The 19,728-nt window shown below is 35.0% G+C and overlaps 2 protein-coding genes across 7 annotated transcripts; one reads left to right on the forward strand and one right to left on the reverse strand.

Moving 5' to 3' along the window:
- The first annotated feature begins 259 nt into the window (after positions 1-259).
- LOC111394038 (cytochrome P450 71B10-like) lies at positions 260-2,351 on the forward strand. Its single transcript, XM_023019825.1, has 2 exons — positions 260-1,190; positions 1,622-2,351. Exons 1-2 carry the CDS (start codon positions 291-293, stop codon positions 2,249-2,251), a joined length of 1,530 nt encoding a protein of 509 aa, XP_022875593.1. The 5' UTR covers positions 260-290; the 3' UTR covers positions 2,252-2,351.
- Positions 2,352-3,421: 1,070 nt separating this feature from the next.
- LOC111393216 (B3 domain-containing transcription repressor VAL1-like) lies at positions 3,422-18,501 on the reverse strand. 6 transcript variants are annotated; one of them, XM_023018647.1, is made up of 15 exons: positions 18,440-18,501; positions 18,112-18,236; positions 17,811-17,966; positions 9,320-9,401; positions 9,089-9,205; positions 8,368-8,954; positions 8,133-8,229; positions 7,649-7,823; positions 7,082-7,158; positions 6,898-6,978; positions 6,583-6,801; positions 6,371-6,420; positions 5,988-6,101; positions 5,595-5,674; positions 3,422-4,286 (listed from the first exon to the last, which is right to left on the reverse strand). In XM_023018647.1, exons 3-15 carry the CDS (start codon positions 17,921-17,923, stop codon positions 3,604-3,606), a joined length of 2,475 nt encoding a protein of 824 aa, XP_022874415.1. In that variant the 5' UTR covers positions 17,924-17,966; positions 18,112-18,236; positions 18,440-18,501; the 3' UTR covers positions 3,422-3,603. The 6 variants fall into 6 exon arrangements, with proteins under 6 accessions (XP_022874415.1, XP_022874418.1, XP_022874416.1 ...); XM_023018650.1 differs by having other exon boundaries at positions 3,422-4,262; positions 5,607-5,674; positions 18,112-18,486; XM_023018648.1 differs by having other exon boundaries at positions 5,607-5,674; positions 18,112-18,486.
- Positions 18,502-19,728: the final 1,227 nt, after the last annotated feature.

Consider the following 19,728-nt stretch of genomic DNA (forward strand, 5'->3'; position numbering starts at 1 on the left):
ATGTTAATATATTATTAAATCGAACAAATTAAATTGCAACTAAGTGCAGATTTTTTTTAGTGGTATTTTAGATATATCAACCTCATTTTAAATAATATATGGCTCGACGAAGTCTATCACAATGAAATTGAATAATTTATCAGCGATCCATTGCTACCTAACATGTATTCCATTGCCACCTCATATGTCATACATCTCTACTATATACATAGTAGTAATCATATACGAGAGGCGTTATACATTTTTCACTCTCATCACTTCTTCCTGCCATTGCCAAAATACTAGCATTAATGGATTTATCCACACTTCATCCATGGTTTTTTGCATATGTTTTGCTTTTCCTTTCAATCCTATATTTCCTTCTCCTTTCGAAGAAAAAGGGAAAAGTATACAATTTTCCTCCAAGCCCTCCAAGGCTTCCTGTAATTGGAAACCTCCATCAATTTGGTAAGATCCCTCATTATTCCCTGTGGAAGCTATCCCACAACTATGGCCCTATCATGCTGTTGGAACTAGGCCAAGTCCCGACCCTGGTCGTCTCATCCCCGGAACTGGCGAAAGAGGTGTTGAGAACCTATGATGTTGATTGTTGCACTAGGCCAATGTCCCGGGGGCAAAAGAAGATTTCCTACAATTTCTTGGATTTGGCATTTTGCCCTTATGGCGAGTACTGGAGAGAGATGCGAAAATTGTGTGTTATGGAGCTGTTTTCTTCAAAGAGAGTCCAATCTTATTGGAAAATTAGAGAAGAAGAGGTTAAGCACTTGATTGGCACAATAATGAAGGGTGCACCTAATCCAGTTCAAATGGATGACGCCATGTTTAATCTTACAAACAGTGTAATTTGTAGGATTGCATTTGGTGCTAGCCATAAAGCTAATCAGTTTGAGAATGGTCAAATCAAAGAAATAGTTGCTGATTCCATGTTTTTGCTCAGTAGTTTCTTAGCATCAGATTTATTCCCATCATCAGTCGGTTGGATCATCGATTTGATTACCGGGCTCCATTCGAAACATGAGAGATGCTTTCGTAATTTCGATGCGTTTTTCCAAAAGGTACTCGATGAACATCTCGATCCGTCAAGGCCAAGACCTGAGAATGATGATATAATTGATGTTATGCTCGGATTAGCCCAGGATCGTACAACTGTTCTCAAGCTAAATAAAGATCATATTAAGGCAATTCTTGTGGTATGCAATTTATCCCTCTATATATATATAAGTTCTGCAACTGATTATTTATTGTCTAATCTAGTATACCAAACATTCGAAATTTTTTGTGTTTCGTCCAACCTTCACGATTCTCATCAAATTTTCATTATTAACAGTAATTTCTCTTCATCGGAAAATCTTAAACCCTTTTGGATTCTTGATTTTCAGATCCAATTTTTCCTTGTTAAATATATCCATCCTGCATATGTACAAAATCAGCAATTAATTTTCGCTTGTTTTAGCTATGTTAGCACCAACAAATACACACACAGATTCAATGGTATGATCATCAGGAAAAAATCGAAGAATATCATTTTCATACGTCTGTCACTATTCGTACTCGGCCAAACTCGATATTGTAAACTACTGTTCAATCTTCCCTAACAAAACATGCTATAATTTCGTGTCAGGACATATTTCTTGGAGCGGTGGACTCTAGTTCATGTACATCAGTATGGCTGATGGCCGAGCTTGCTCGCAACCCCCGAGTGATGAAAAAGGTACAAGAAGAAATCAGGAATTGCATGGGTAGAAAACCCTTTGTTGAAGAAACAGAACTTGAAAAGCTCAAATACTTCAAACTGGTAGTGAAAGAGACACTACGATTGCATCCTGCAGCTTCAATGCTGGTACCCCATGAGACCATAAGGCAATGCAAAATCGGTGGCTACGACGTTTTACCAAAAACTAGGATTTTTGTCAATGTTTGGGCTATTGGGAGGGACCCAAAAATATGGGAAAACCCTCAAGATTTCTATCCAGAGAGATTTGAGGGCAAAGACTACTATGATTTCAAAGGCCAGAATTTTGATTACTTGCCTTTCGGCTCCGGTCGAAGGAGTTGTCCAGGCATGACAATGGGCTTAACTTCTGTGATGTTTAATATTGCAAATTTACTGCATTGCTTTGATTGGGAACTGCCAAATGGGATGAAGCCTGAGGAGATAAACATGGAAGAAGAGTTTGGACTCATCACTCGCAAAAAGGTTCCCCTTTATTTGGTGCCTGTCAAGTACAATTGGGAGGGCAAAAAAACTTGATCATGTAAAAGTCTATCTATAGTCTCCTTTATCTGGTGTTGTTTGTATTCCTATAATTCAGACTTGGTTGAATCATACTGGTTCAAAGTAGTAATTTGCAATAAATGGTTAATGGTTTAGTATTTTGAAATTCAGACTATATGCATACACTTTAGTGAATAATTTATGTGAATGAATGTATGGAAAAGGACAATATTCACTTGTCCGTAAAGACAAACAAATTAAGTTTTATTCTTAACAAATTTAAGATCAACACTTGTTTAATAAATTGAATATTAATAGTTTACTAAGGCTTATTTATAATGAAAATGGAAAATGCAAATCAAATCCATTCTCAACCGTATATCTTTTATAATTTTGCTACTTATATAGGAATTGGGTTGCAGATTTATTGACAAAATACGAGATGACAATTTTTTGGCTTCAAATCAATCAAGACCAAAAAAATTCCAACTCATTTCTATCAATAAATACATACAAAAATTCTGTACATATAGTATTTCTCTTTCTTTTATATATTTGTACGTGGAGAAAACAATGCACTCGTTATAAAAATTGGAGAAAGTAATAAAAAGAAATGCGTTTACGGTTTTTAACTGTTAACATAACGACATCTTTGTATTATTACCATTTTTTTTCGTGAAATCAAAGTTGTGTTTTCTATAAATTCGTTTATAATTTGTAGAAAAATATTGAATTTGAAATATTATTTTTCATTCACTTGTAAAACCAATGACGGGATATATCGTGAAAAAATAACAAAAATATAGTTTTGTTAAACTGCTTAAATTACAGGTTTTATAATTTTTCTATTTTGAACGTTATATTTATTATCGGAAGTGGTCTAAAGCGTGAGCGCCCCCCCCCCCCCCCCCCCCCCCCTTTTTTCCTTTTTTTTTTTTTTTTCAAAGGTCATTTTTTCATTTCAATTAGTGCTATTTTTATAATTTTTTCAACAACCAAAAATAAGAACAGCATTATTACGGGGTCCATCGTCCACAGGCTTTGGACTAATCTAAACTACTTGACCTGCCAGCAAAGAATTGAATTAAAATTCCAATGGAAAAACTATAGTGGAGAATAATTTATTTTGATTTTTTTTTAAATGAATCTCGCAACTAAAACTTTTATCAAAATCTGCTAAAATTTTTATCAAAAACATTGCCAAACAACCCCTCAATCAACTCCGTTGTTTCCACTTTATAAGTGCATAACACAAACTATAGGATTGTGAGGGAAAAAGATAACCGAGTTTACAAAAGGATGCATCTATAGATTAACAATATAAATCTGTAGTCTATCCATCATAAAATAGCACCAAAAATTATACAACTCAAGAGGGGTCTCCCAAATTACCCGTCTTCACCCTTATTCTGCGCCTCATTTCCAGATGCAATGCCCCCTACACCATATCCATCGCTCTTGTCAACAGCTTGCGAAAGCAAACCAGGACCAACTCTATTTGGTCCAAAATACATATCCAACGGAAGGCTAGCTGCATTGATCAAGGCCGTCAAGCTCATCCCAGCAGCCTCTTTGAGCATGTCGTCCTCGTGATTAGGATCAGAATTCAAGTCGAGATGTCCCTTGTTCGCCTCCGCCAGTTCCAGTTGATTTCCACTTGTACCACCTGCATTTTCTGTCTGAATCATACGCAGCAATGCGTGTCCAGCTTTTTTTTCGTTTTCAATATCATCATTTGAGGGACCCTTGGCCTGGACAAGAAGCTCCGCTTCCCGTTCCGATTTTCGCTTTTTCTTGCGCATCATGAGCGTCTTGAAGCGACGTCTAACTGTCGAGCAAACATTGCATTTGCATGTGGGCTGATGCTTACCTTTCCCACTTGGAGGTTGAATGCAGACAATGCACGAGCAGCCGGGGCGATGCCGAGGATGTTTTGTAGTAACTCCAACTGAAGACTCTCCCAACTCACCCATGTTGTCTCCCAGAACAGCAGCAGTTGCCAAGGCATCTAAGCCAGAAGGCTCCCCCTCTTTGGGTGCTCTGTTATCTGCAATTCTTCGCCTCTTAGAATCTAATAATCACGAAGTTCATGAAATTTTATGAATGTTGATTGGTTGGGAAAGTTGAATCAAAATCCGAAAGTGATTGAAGAGACCAGATAAGGCATAATAAAACAGAGGCAAGTTGTAGATACATCAGGTTCTCATTGTAGCATTAACAAGGAAACCATTAAATTAACAAATGTTATGGTAAGCCCATTTCTTGACACAAAGTAGCTACAGAACTACTCAATCCTTAATAAACAGATACTGTGATACAGCATGTTTGGCAACAAAGATTGAATGACAATGGATAGTATATAGGAAGAAAAGAAAGCTAAACTTTTGTTCACAAAATAGTCTAGTCCTATCTAGTATTGTGTACGAAGAAAGCACTTGCAGGATAAGAATATAATAGAAGATTCTATAAGAACATACGTACTAACCTACACTAAAAATAACCAAGAACGAAATAGCTCATCTTATGCATTTGAACAATTCCAGAAATGAGTGAACCTTCCTTGTAGAGCATACATGATTAGGTTGCAGCAACCTACTCCACATACTTAAAATGGACGACAACATGGGATACAAAGCCAATGTGACTCGAATAACACAAACTTCAGCATCTTAGTCTAATCTATTAGTTGTCGCATCGTCATATAAAATGAGCTAGAATTCCTAAACTATCTAGCAACCCATGCCAGATTCTGCTAAATTCATGTGAAGTGTAGAAAGCAAGACATGAACGTTCTTTTACCCTAAGAAGGATTGAGGATATGAAATGAGAGATTTGTTCCCCTAGAGATTATCATAAAAAGAAACATAAGCAACAAGGACATTCCATCTTCTTGTTATGGATTAAGCCATTATCTCAATTACAAGAGCAGTATTAAGCAAAAAAAAAAAAAATTTGTAAGTGAGGAAATATGAGTTTTAAAGAATCTCTACCAAACAGGGGATAAATATACCCTTGAAACTGAAATGCCTGATATTAGGTCAATCAGCGATAGAGGGAAAATTTGTATAGTGTGAATGGAATCCACGTCCAACAAAAATGAGAACATTACTACTATTGATAGGAAAGTAACTGCGGTCCCCATTTAAGCGATATTGGTTCAAGCATTTCTTGTAAATTTTGTACTGTTGGTTAGCACTCAACAGTACCAAGAATGAGAAAAGCTAAAATTTTGGTAAGTATATTGTAAAATCCAGCCTAGTACTATGTAATAAACACGCACTTGGTGCCCATGTGTCATTCTTCATGGGAGTGTTCGTGCATGTGCTACGTGCTTATGTGTGAGAGACAAGAAAAAAGGTTTCTATAAAGGAAACGTTACCCTGGTTCATACCCTTGATAACTCTAAAGAAAGCATCCAGATCCCCTGGATTTATATCCTCTAGAGCAGCACACGAACTCCTGAAAAACAAACGTAATACTAGAACGTATAAGTAAAGTTTGGTTTCTTTTTTCCCCCTCTGGAGAGGGGGTTCGGGGTAGATAAGTTTATGCGTTTAATTTATCACGCATTTCTTTCCTTGACCAAGATGCAAAAGGTTGTGGGCTGTTGACCTGTATTTCTAGCTCAATTACTTTGATGCTTCACCAGTTATATTACTAGCAAAAAATTTACAGGTATTTCACTGAAAAACTTCACATCAATTAATAAAATTTTCACTTAATCCATTGTTTTAGCCAAGAATAAATTAAGTGAAAAATCAAGATTGTAGACCTGCTTGAGTCCCATGTATTCTCTGAACACGTCCACTTTGCAGAAAGAAGAGCATGCAAAGGCAACCTTCTCCATTTTGAGCAACTGTCACATTGAGCCAATTGTTCCTGCTCCCTAAAAAGAGTACTAAATTTTTTCAGATCTATATGGCATATTACAATCTACCACATTGCTGGTTTTATGAAAATGTTACCATCAAAAAACAACATTTGAACTAGTTGATTGTCTAACACGACTCTCATTTTTGACATTATAGAAAACTGAGGAAGTGTGCAATTGCACGTCTTTTCTTTAATCTTTTCATCTCATGTGCATATACAGGATAGAAAAAAAAAACCTGGAAGATTAGTTACTTTCATCAATAAGATTACGGTGATCCTTACCCGGAAAAGGAAGATGTAAAAAATGTCCTCTTTCCGAAAATTGGTGGTTCCTAAATAACATGAATAGAAGTAACACTTAAAGCACCTTAAAATTATGCTGGAGTTCGAATAGTGTAGCATTACTCAAAGTCTAAAGAAAATACGAACAACAAGAAGATATCAAAGAAGAAAAAGAGCAAAAAAAAAAAAATCTAAATGGAACTTTTATATACCTCAAATTCTTCAAATGCATGATCCTCAATCATGACAACCGTAGGGTTGGAAGCTGGACATGGACAGAACAACTCTTGCGCTTCTTCCCAGGTGACTCTAAGCTCCATAGCTTCATCATTGTGCATGAGAAGCCTCTTATTTTTAATGTTTTCAACCTTCTTCTTCTCTAAAATCGGCGTAGACCGTTGCATAGAATCTTCACTTGTTCTGCCTCCATTCTATCAATTTTGGAAAATCAAGGCAATCTCAATTGCCATTAAGTTTTAAAAAGATAAAAGTGCTAACACCCCATTGATAGAAAGGGACCAACTTACTGTAATCAGGTTATCGATATGACCAGAAACTGACATTTCTCCTGGAGAACCACCATGTGGAATGGTAGGCGTTTGGGAATCCTACTTGTTAGCATGTGAATTATGCATAAGCTATTTAATGCAGCTAATAAAGAAGAAATCAAAAAAGACAAACAAAGAGCAGACCAATGACTGAGAAGTCTACCTGCATATCGGAAACGTTGGTTGCTTTCCGACAACCTATGACAAGCTGACCCCCGGGATCTCTTCGGCTAAATGTGACTACCAAAAGACAAATAAATTAAATGAAGGGCATTAGGTATTTAGGTTCCATCAAATGGTTACAGAACATACAAAATGGGATACTTAGCAGATTATCTCAAATACTGACTAGCATGTATACGCATCAACCCAAATGCTCAAGATTAAAATATTCCAACCATACATCTCCAATGACCATACAGCGTGAAAAGAGAAATTCTTATTTACATCAAAATATGGATGCATGCAACTCTGTCTCAAACAACCACTAATTGTGACCCAGAGGTCAAGGAAAAAAGGGGAGAAATGTTCCAAAAATAGTACAAGGAAACTTTGTCACAGATTAATAAGATAGGATAATTTGCTAATAAAGTCTGTGGGTTTGTAGCAAGAAAAATCAACATAAGCAGCAGTAACCATAAAAATTAAATGAAGAAGAAAACGAGCAAAAGTTTCAGACTCAGGATTATAAAAGAGACCGTTAGTACAATAAAGTAAATCTTTAGGATACCTGTGTCACCTGCTCGTACTTGCAAACTTTGGATGCAAGGGGTTACACCCTCTAAAACATACATTCGGCTGTTATTATTGGGCCAAAATCGGAATTGAAATGACCACTCATTCCCCTTTATGTCCTGAATCCTAATTGGTATACCTTCTGATTGATTAATAGGAGGAAAGTACGCCTGCAGAACACGTTAGTGTAAAATATAAGGATAAAGCCACATGTACATTCTCCCCTTGACATTGTCGTTGTTTTCCTTTGTTTTCAAAAAACTATGGGCGGGGAAAGCTGTGTTTTTTTTTTTTTTTAAACTGGCGAATGGTGTGTTGCCATGTGGCACAATATAAACAAAGATATAAAAAAATGTACTTGTAGCATGATTGAAAATATAATATAAGTGAGAAAAGCAAAAACATAAAAGCCGGAATGTTGCTAAGTTTAAAACTACATCCTTGTACAAGTCATTATCAAGGCCAAAATGAAAACTCACTTCAGCACATGCTTTGGGAAGAACCAAACGACCAATCCGTCCAGCATCACTAGCGCTCAGAACTTTTTCGAACAATGGTATGATAGGAGATTTCAAACTAAAAGATGACAGTTAAGGCAAATAGCACATATAAAATAAAAAATATCTAATAATTAATATCAAATTGAAAAAATTTATGTCATAACCAATTAAATGGATGACATGGTGACAATGCAGAAGAAATTAGTACGGATACTCTCCGGATAATTGCTGCAACTCTTGCTCTGTAATCCTAGGCCAGTATCGAGGAAGCAACTGATTGCGGCCCCATCCTTCAGCAGGAGGCCTTGCAACCCGTGCGGATCCTTTGTTTTGCTCGGAGCCCGATACCAGCGGCTTCAGCAAAATATTGCGTGGCCTCTGCCCCTGAGCAGATGAGCCTTTGCTCTGTTCACTTCCTTCTGCGTTTCCGGCACCAAAAGGTAAACCACAGCTGTTACCATCTAAAGGAGTGCTCAAAGAGATATTTAGATGAGGCTGTGACATCGATTCATAAACATCCTTAGCCCCTTGTTTAGGCCTGCTATTGTCTGTTTTGGTAAATGCAGATGATTCACCCGATCGTTGGGTACGAGTTGCAAAGTGCCTCTTCCTTTCCATAGTTTCTCGTTTATGAGAGTGAAAGGGCTGTCCAGGTTCATTGGCCCCTGCAGTCTTGGTCAACTGCAGCAGCCTCTCCATACTAAAATTTTCATCATTAATTCTACTCTCGACAACTGTTGGATGCACATCTCCAATACTGTTCGTAACAAATGAGCCATTTGGAATGGCAACACCAGGGATCTACAGGAACGAATTTCGATATATTCAAGTACAATAAATTATAGATGTAATGATGCCTAATTGATTAATAGTATAAATACTCTAAGCTAGCATGCATAATGAGCAAGTAATGTGCAGCTCAAATAACCAGATACCTGCATTGATTGCATTAAATTAATTTCCATATGCTTTGCACAGTTTATGCACTCTACACCTCCAAAATCCATGTATTCATACAAAAATCTTGAAGCTATGCATCCACAGTGGATGCGCTGCCAATAAATTTAAAAAAAGTGAGAAACTAACCCCAAAAAAAAAAAAAAAAAAAAAAAGAGGAAAGAAAGAAAAATGCATGACAATAGATGTACACATCTAACTATTATTACCTTCCCACATCCTCTGCATGCCCTCCAACCAGATTCCTCTTGGTGGAATGACTCACAAAAAATTGAATTTTCATAAGCAGATCTGAAATCCACATAAATAAGTAGCAAGAAAAATATCTGGAAAATTGATATTCTAGATGATTTTGCATCACACAAAAATGAACCAATGGAATAATAGAAAAGAAACTCCAATTCCTTTTCTTTGAGGTCCTCTTTGATATATTTATTTTCCTTCAGATAAATGTATAACTCTTTGTAGTCAGTCTTTTCTTAAATCAAATTTAAGTTCAAATCACACTTCTACACATGCTGCTCATTCCAACTTAGTCGGTCTTAATTTATCTTCGATTAGTTAGCACATCTGCTTTTAAGTGTATATTATGATTTCTTATTTTATGCAGTCTGTAATGACCATGCATACATGTTCACATTGTCATCCCTTTAAATTGTTTGTAGAAGTTTGTCCTCTGCTTTTTCTTGCTTTTAATGCTTGCTCTAATGTCTTCAATCTTGAGTTAGTGGCTCTTCGATTCCATTTCAATTTCTCTCACAACAAATTAGAGCTTTTTGAAGTAGACTCATGGATTCTGCAGAATTGGATTGTGATAACTTAACGAGCAAGAAAAATCTCCAAGGAAGAGTGCAGATGTAAACTGGTTGAAGTGATTGAAAAGGAGACTGCACGCATTTCAGATGAAGCACAGGTAGAAGATCTCAGACCATATTGATGATTCTAACAAGATAGTTTAGGATCTTAAAAGCGTACAAGTGAAGATTGACGTTGAAGGCGGGGTTATTATCCTATTAAGCTTATTATAAGAATCTTATGAACACTCTGTGGACCATGATGTTTGTCGGGGAAAGCCTATCCATGCTGGAAGCCCAAGCAACCCTCAACTCTATATAATTACAAATGAGTTTGACGTATATGAGAATGCAGAAAGGTCAACAGCAAAGGGAATTCTTGGATGACAAAAGGGATTTAAAAGAAAATAAAAGGACTCCAAGGATTCTTAAATTCCATTTGAACTTCTGCATATTTTCACTATACCCTACTCGTCTCATCAACTAACATTACGTAAAAGAATGGGTGGCCAAAGCTTAAATGTGACATTTTCCATTTCTTTCGAATAGAACAAAAATTTAAAGGAAACAGAGAACGAAATACAACATATAGCCAGTGTTAGACTTCAAGATCATGGCACAATGCAAACAACATCCTTAAACTTTTTAATTTATGTTGTTCCATGTTTAAAAATCTTCATGGAGGCTGGTTAGCCTAGATGTAAATTTGACCATTTTTGACATAACTATAATGGGCCACAAATTTAAAGGAATAACAAAAAATTACAACAAGAAGATGAAGAAATCAAAAAGTTGTCAAGAATAAATTCGAAGGCTCGAACGCGGGATCGCTGTTCTCAAACGATATTTTCCCCCTCTCGAAATTGAAGGAGATGCTTAAGGGCTAAGAAGCACTGACACAGACACGAGTGTCCAACACGCGATTTTTTAAATAAGTTCCGACACGATACATCGTTGACACGTTGATTATAAAATTATTATTTTTATTTTATTTTTATTTTATGAATTATGTTGAGGGGTGAAATGGTACAATTTCATTCAAACAAATATTATATATTATTTAAACAAAAGTTGCAGGCATTAAAAGATACAAAAATATACAAAATGGTACAAGATTTTACAATGGTGGGCCCTACAAATTAAAATATTCATTGGTATAGGAGATTTTCATCATTTATAGCCGTCCCTTTTTCTTCTTTATCTTTTCTTCTTTGATTTCTTTCCTATTCCAGCTTCTTCTCTGATTTCTTTCCATTTCCAATCGTCTTCTCTAATTTTTTTAGTTCTACAGGTTCCATTTTCAGGCCAGGTCTCTTCTTCTTCCCTTTTCTCTCTTTTTTCTTTCCTCTTTTTTATTCTTCCTTCCCAGACGAGAAACTGAACTCCAGTTGCATTTCTTCCTCCAACTGCGGTTGCATTTCTTCCTTTCAACTCAGCTGCCCATCAATCGTCCGACACGCTGCAAGCAACTCCGACACGCGTCAGCGACGTGTCGGACACCGATACACTATCGTCGGCAGCGTATTGGTGCTACATAGTTTAAAGGTTTTGGTAAAAGATTTGTAGGATTATATCAGGCCTTGTAAAGGATTTAACACTAAAGTAGAAGTGCAATCCTCCAAAACTTTAAGAACACAAAGGAAGATATTGAATAAAAATGTAAATCAATAGTTTGATTCAATGTGGAATGATATATGGATCTCAAGAAGTTTTTCAATGTTTCTAATGTGTTTGTATTGATCATTCATCACCTATTTATAAGCATCAATCAATACACCACGAAATGATGTCAAAACATGATGAAAAGTGATAACTTTTAATCGAAAACGGTCCCCAAGTTTCAAATTGAAAAATTAGCCAACGACTATTTTCTAACACTATGCGTAGGCATAGTAGAATCAAATTTGATTTTGTTTTAACCAAAACACATCTCATGTACGGACAAAATTAAGCCTATGCGTACGCATAGGGAAAAATCAAATTTTCCATTTTTCAACTTCTTTTGATTCCATTGATTCCACAGTTGAGCCCAACAATTAGCCCATTGTCATTCCATTGATTTTGAATAAATGTTCAACAATCCCCCACTTGTTCAAAATCAATACGATCATATATTCAAAATGACAACACTTATGCATAAGGATTAGATATCTTTCGATTTGAATATAACCATAGTGTAGTTCAAACAAAGTAAAGTCGAAATTAGAGATCGCATAGAAGTTTTGAATCAATTATTCCTTGTAACAATACCAGTAAGAACACGCATATAAGTATCACGTGTTCTCAAGTTCCTCAACTCACTTAGCGCTATTATGGCCTTTCTCTCATCCTATTCAACGAACTTTTAAGAGAGAAACTCCAACTATCTATTGAAGTGGCACCACCTGAAAGTTCATTTAGGTGAAGTTCTTTCAGTATCTTTGTTACTTTTAGAGATACTTGTGTTTTAGTACTAAACTTCATTAAGAGCTTTAAACTCAACCCTCACTTCAGTAACAACCAACATTATTTAATTAGGATAAGGTTATCGTGAATTTAAAAAATGCTGCAACTATCCATATATCGAATGACTTCTTGTTACTCTTTGAACCCATGGATTAGCTTTTAAGTAATGACAAGTAGGGTTGTCGTTATTGGTGGACCTTTTTAATATCCTGTAAATTCTCGATTGACCTTACATCATTTAGGGAAATTATTCCATTTTTAATTAATTTCCTTATGTAGTCATGTCTTTGATTCATATGTCTAGACTTTCCATTGTATACCTCACTATATGCTTTTGCTAATGTGGTTTGACTATCACACATGATAGGTATTAAAGAAATATTCTTCGATCCCAAAGATATTTCATAAAAGAGATCCTTAAGTCACTCAACCTCTTTCCCGGTATTCGATAGCACTACAAATTCAGAGTCCATGGTCGAGTGTGTTTTGCATATTTGTTTCTTTGATTTCAAAAAACAGCACCTCCTCCTAGAATGAACACCCAACTCGAGGTGAATTTACTTTCACCCGTGCTAGGTATCCAACTAGCATTGGTAAATCCTTCCAATACTGTTAGAAATTTAGTGTATTGTAGGCCCAATTCTTGGTTTTCTTTAAATATCCAAGAATTCTCCCAATGGCCTTCCAATGATCATTGCTCGGATTGCTAGTAAACCTGCTAAGTTTACTTATTACATAGGCTATGTCCGGTCTTGTGCATTGAATTGCATACATAAGACTTCCTATAACACTTGCATGCTCCAATTGAGCAATCGCCTTCACTATTCTTCACAATTGTTAAATTTGGATCGATTGGGATACTATATTCCTTTAAGTTCAAATGTTTGAACTTATTTATCACATTCTCAATGTAATGTGATTGACTTAAATGGTAACCCCCCACTAGTCTTGGTGACTTTGATACCTCAAATGATATCCACTTGTCCAAAATCCTTCATTTTGAATTTAGAAGCTAGAAATCTCTTCGTTTCTTCTGTACCATCCATATGATTACTCATAATCAACATGTCGTCAACATATAAGCATATAAATGTCACATAATTTTCACATACTTTAGAATATAAATATTTATCTACACTATCTTAAAACCAAATGATATTATAGCTAACTCAAACTTTTTGTGCATTTCTCAGGTGCCTGCTTTAAACCATTTAAGGATTTCACCAACTCGCACACCTTATGTTCGTTTTCAAGTAGAGCAAACCCTTCGAATTNAGGTGCCTGCTTTAAACCATTTAAGGATTTCACCAACTCGCACACCTTATGTTCGTTTTCAAGTAGAGCAAACCCTTCGAATTGTTCCATATAAACTTTCTCATCGAGATCCCCATTTAAGAATGACGTCTTCACATCCATTTGATGAATATGTAAGTCATATATCGAAGTTAATGGAATAATATCCTAATCGATGTTATTCTAGCAACCAGTACATAAGTGTCAAAATAGTCGATTCTTTCCTTTTGTCGATATCCTTTGACTACTAATCTAGCCTTAAAAGTATTTAGAGAGCCTTAAACATTATATTTTCTCCTAAATACCCATTTACATCCAATGAGTTTGGATCTCGGTGATATATCAACAAGTTCCCAAGTATTGTTAGACATTATCGATTCCATTTTCATCTTTTATTGTATCTTTCTAGAAGATACTATCACGAAAAGTCATAACTTCTTTATAAGTTTTAGGATCGATTTCCACTTGTAGAACAAAAGGAATTGTTCTTACAACATTCAAATCATTTCTCTCTACCAATTAAAAGGAGATAAGTTGATATTCAATTTCATCTGATCCCAAAAACTTCTCAACTCGAGTTCTTTTGCTTCTTCGTTGTTCATTAGACTCATCAATGTCTTTAGAAGACATTTCATCACGTGTTCCACTTGAGTTAGGGATATTTTCAAGATTTTCCCTCAATTCATTATTCGAAGATAGTGAATCCCCAAAGAACTCTACATCACTAGATTCGATAATCACATTGATCTCCAAATTTAATAATCTATAAGATTTGCTATTATTAGCGTATCCAACAAAGGCACATTTAATGCCTCTTGGTCGCAATTTGGCCCGACTGGGTTCGTGTTCTTGCAATAAGTAAGATGCCCCCACACTTTGAAATATTCAATGTTCGATTTTCTTCCTTTCCTCAATTTATAAGGAGAAACTTTTGTATATTTAGAAAAAATTCTATTAACTATCCTACATGCACTTGATAAAACTTCACCCCACAAGTTAAATGGCAATTTAGCATAAATAAGCATGGCATTAATCATTTCAACTAAAATTTTACTTTTTCTTTCAACCAAACCATTTTGTTCTGGTGTTTTAGTGCAAAATATTGGTGAATTATGCCATGTTGTTCACAAAACAAGTTAAAGTCAATGGAAAAGTATTCACCACCTCTATCACTCCTTAAAGTTTCAATTTTCTTTCCTAAATAATTTTCAACTTCATTCTTATACACCTTAAACATATCAATGGTTTCACTTTTATACTTTAATAAGTAAACATATGTACATCTAGAAAAGTCATCAATAACGGTGATGAAGTACCTATTTCCACCTCTAATTAACATGTCATTTAGTTTACATATATCGGTATAGATTAGTTCTAAAATACTAGAAATCTTTTTCACGCTATGATAAGGCTTTTTAATCATCTTAGATTCTACACATATCTTGCATTTACTTTCATTATTTTTATCATATGAAATCAAGTCCCAATTTTTCATGTGTTTCACATTACTTCTACCAATATGACCTAATCTAGCATGCCATAATGAAAAAGAATTAACAATACAAGCAAAATTAGTTTTATTCATTTCTTTGTCAACAGTACAAAGTTTGACTATTCCTTCAGTATAATAGTCTTTACCAATAAATTTCTCCTTAAAGGAGAGTACAAGTTTACCGGATTCATACAAACATTTGATACCCGATTTTCATAAGAGATTACTTCTCACTAAGTTCTTATTCATATCCGGAACATGTAGTACATTTATAAGAGTAACAGTTTTTCCGGAAGTGAAGATGATATTAATATTTCCTTTTCCAATCACCTTGGACCGAACCTCGTTATCCATTTGAATCTCTTAGACTCCATCCACCACGTGATATGTTTTGAATAAGGATTTGTCATATGATATCTTGGATAGAATTCACTTTACCCTCGAAATTGTTTTATTTTCGGTATCTACACTCATTAGCATAGTGACCGAATTATTGACATACAAAACATCCTCCTTTGGTTTTTTTCTTGGACTTACTAAGATTCCTCGAAGGCTTCTGCTGGTTGGATTTCATAGACGGTTCAGATTTTTCCTCAACATTAGTCTTGGAAGTTCCTTCCAAAGAGTTTTCACTCTTATCTCGCAATCTGGATTTTTCTTCAATCCAAAGATACTTTTGGAATTGTTCTAAAGAATAATTTTCGAAACTATGCATGATCTTCTTCCGGTATCCGTTTCAAGTCTCCAGGATTTCAGCAATTATAGCCCCCACTTGAAAGGTCTCCGAGATTTCAATTTTCACCCCTTTAGTTTGTTGACAATTATTTTCAATTCATGTACTTGGGGAAGTAAGGGGATATTATCAAGAAATTTAAAGTTAAAGTGCTTTGAAATCAAAAATTTCTTGATATCTTCCTCTTCCGTTTTGTACTTACTTTCCAAGGCATTTCAAATCTCCTTCGTCGATGTCGTGTTGGTATATAAATCATACAAGCGATCCAACAACGCATTGAGTATGTGACCGCGGCAAGTCAATTCATCTTCTTGACGTTTCTGCCTTTCGACTTTGATTGCTTCGGTCTCTCCATTTGCGGGTTCCGATAATGGTGCCAAATCTAGATCAAGGATGATCAAGGATATAGATGATCTTCAATGCCGTTAAAAGAAACTTTAATTTAGCTTGCCACCGCGTGAAGTTTGTGCCATCGAACAGATCTAACCACACCAGGTCTTAATTCGTAAGTTTGATTGTTACCATTGTTGTCTCGCTCTCCATCATAGAAATATTGTTTGAGATTCTTGGAAACAAAGGGGTTTGGAGAAGAAACAAAAGGAATAACAAAAAATTACAGCAACAAGATAAAGAAATCAAAAGATTGTCAAGAACAAATTCGAAGGCTCGAACGTGGGATCACTGTCCTCAAACGATATTCGCCCCCTCTCGAGATTGAATGAGATACTTAAAAGTTTTGGCAAACAGTTTGTAGGATTATATCAAGTTTTCTAAAGGATTTAACAATGAAGCACAAGCACAATCCTCCAAAACTTTAAGAACACGAAGGAAGATATTGAATATGAATGTAAATCAATAGTTTGATTCAATGTGGAATGATATGTGGATCTCAAAATGTTCAATGTTTCTAATGTGTTTGTATTGATCATTCATCGCCTATTTATAGGCATCAATCAATACACCACGAAATGGTATATAAACATGATGAAAATTGTCAACTTTTAATCGAAAATGGTGCCTAAGAACGGCTATTTTTTAACACTTTACGTAAGCATAGTATAAACCTAACGTACGCATAGTAGAAGCAAATTTGATTCTGTTTTAGCCAAAACACATCTCGTGTACGCACAAAATTACACATAGGTAAAAATCAAATTTTCCATTTTTCAACTTCTTTTGATTCCATTGATTCCACAATGAGCCCAACAATTAAGGGCCATTTGGGAGTATTTTTCACCCAAAAAAATTGATTTTTTGACATTTATTTCACTATTTTAGTCGTAAAGTTTGATTTCTTCTCTCACAAGTGGTCCCCACTTTTCTCGTAATGATAAAAAAATCAATTCTCAAAATCGCTCCCCAAAGGGTAAAAATCAAATTTTCCATTTTTCAACTTCTTTTGATTCCATTGATTCCACAATGAGCCCAACAATTAAGGGCCATTTGGGAGTGATTTTTCACCTAAAAAAATTGATTTTTTGACATTTATTTCACTATTTCAGTCGTAAAGTTTGATTTCTTCTCTCACAAGTGGTCCCCACTTTTCTCGTAATGATAAAAAAATCAATTCTCAAAATCGCTCCCCAAAGGAACCTTAGCCCATTGTCATTCCATTGATTTTGAACAAATATTCAACAAAAAGAATCAAAAACCAAGAAGGAATATAGTGAAAAAAAAAAAAGGTGTGAAAAAATAGGGAATGCTAAAAATGAAACAGCAACAAAAGAAAATCCTAAATATAGAAAAAATTCAGCGTGAGATGAATTAAATTTTCCGTGATAAAACAAAAAATAAAAATAAAAATAAAAAATCTCCTGCTGTGCGTTATTCTTGGGATCAAATTGCATATCCCGAAACTACCCTTCACAATATGAAATCAACCGGATAGAAGTAATGGATGAAATTTTCATCGAACAGGGGTAAGATTGGGATCCAGAAATTACCCGCAGCGGTAACAGAGAATAGCAAATCCACCTGATTTCAAGCCCCAACCTTTCTTACATTCCGACGACGTCGTTGCACGGCACAACTCATTCATGCAAATCTTTGACCCCATTTCTCGTAAAATTCAATCATTCAACTCAAAATCACCGTAAAACCTTCAACAGAAAATCAAAATCAAAACCCCATCGAAGAAATCTTATTACAAACCGAGATTAAAATTTTTCATGAAAAATTTCAATTCCACTAAAAATAAATAAATAAATTCCACATCACATAGCGATTAAAAAAAAAAATCTCAACCTTTTTCAAATCTATGCAACATGACGTCCCCATAAGTCAAGTCTCTAAACCAACGGGCGGCGGTCGGTGGAGTGAATCTGAAAGCGGCGAAAACCAACGGCGGCGGGCGGAGGTCGGTGGCCCTACTTTTGGAAGAGTTTAAAATTAAAATAAGAATTAAACAGAGGATGCAGAGATATAGATACGAGTTTACAAATAGATATGTATCTGTAGAGAGAGAAAGAGAGACGGAGGAGAATAGAGAGAGAAATCGTGTGTGCATGCAAAGGAAACAGGTGCTTAAATTGAAATGCATGCACGACACTACGCGAGCTTGTCTACTTCTTACATGCTAATCGCATACAAATCTGTATTTTGATTTGAGTATTTGGGAAATGAATGCCTTTTGTTTGGACCGTGATACGATAACCCTGCTGTCTCTTTATTTCTTGTCCAAATCCAAATTTTACCAATTTACCATATCACTCCTACTTTTGTGAGTAATTTTACACTTTTGGTACCTTAAATTGTCTAACAATATGTTTATAAATAGAGATAAATGAACAGTGCAAAAGTGGATAGTATTTGTGGATAAAAATAATTTAATCAAAAATATTTTTTGATCAAAGTATTTATAAACGCATAGAAATAATAAACCCAACGTAGGCTTGGGCTTATTATTTCGTACAATGCAAAATAAATAGGGAACATAATATGTTCGAATTATTCTTTTGATGTTTTTATTTTCCATTCTTATATTTGTATACTTAGCTCTTGTTTGAGCCCCATTTTTGTAAGAAAATGTACTTTGGAATGGTGAAGTTTTGGAGAATGTGTAGTTTAAAAATAAAAAATTGATTTACGTGTAAAATTATTTTATAGGAGAATGTGTAATTGAAAATAAGTTTTGAAAAAAATAAATTTTTGAAAAAAATATGGTTTAATTATAAGTAAATTATTTATTAAGAATCTTTTTATTGGTGAGAGTTGAAAATAAGGATGTAAGAAAAAATGTAGGTGGTTGATAGATATTTGAAAACAAATACTTCCTTGAAAGTAATTTTTACGTTTGTTAAGCTTGGCCAGAAATGTGACACGTATAGTATAAGCTCTATAAAAAGAATAAAAGTTATTGGTACCATTCTGTACATAATAGAAGTTAATGTGCATTTATATGTAATAAATATTTACTGATTCTATATACAGGTAGAAGCAATAATGATTTATATATTTTTAAGGGATAATAATTAATTTCATCTGGGGCTATTTTCTTCATCATTACTTTTGCCACGTGGGAAAATACAGATGGATTTGTGTAGTCAACAATTAAAGAATAAACCCGGGGTTTTGGGGGGCCCGGGGGTTGAAGTTATAAAAGAAAAATTTTAACAGGAAAAAATTAATTAAAAATTTAAAATGAAATTTAAAATTTTAGCTATAACTTAGTTGGAGTGTGGCATCTGTTGGAGGAATTTTGTGAATAGTGACGCCAAAATAAGTATAATGATGTTTGTAAATCCGTGCCGAAAATTGGACAGATTAACGGCAAAGAAAACACAAACAAGAAGAAGAAGAAAGTAGGGACAAAGCCAAGGCAAGAGTTGGACTCTTTGTCCTTAAGTCGAATTTGCCTCGCAA

Source organism: Olea europaea, chromosome 4 (assembly GCF_002742605.1).
Source record: "Olea europaea var. sylvestris chromosome 4, O_europaea_v1, whole genome shotgun sequence".
NCBI classification, from domain to species: Eukaryota; Viridiplantae; Streptophyta; class Magnoliopsida; order Lamiales; family Oleaceae; genus Olea; species Olea europaea.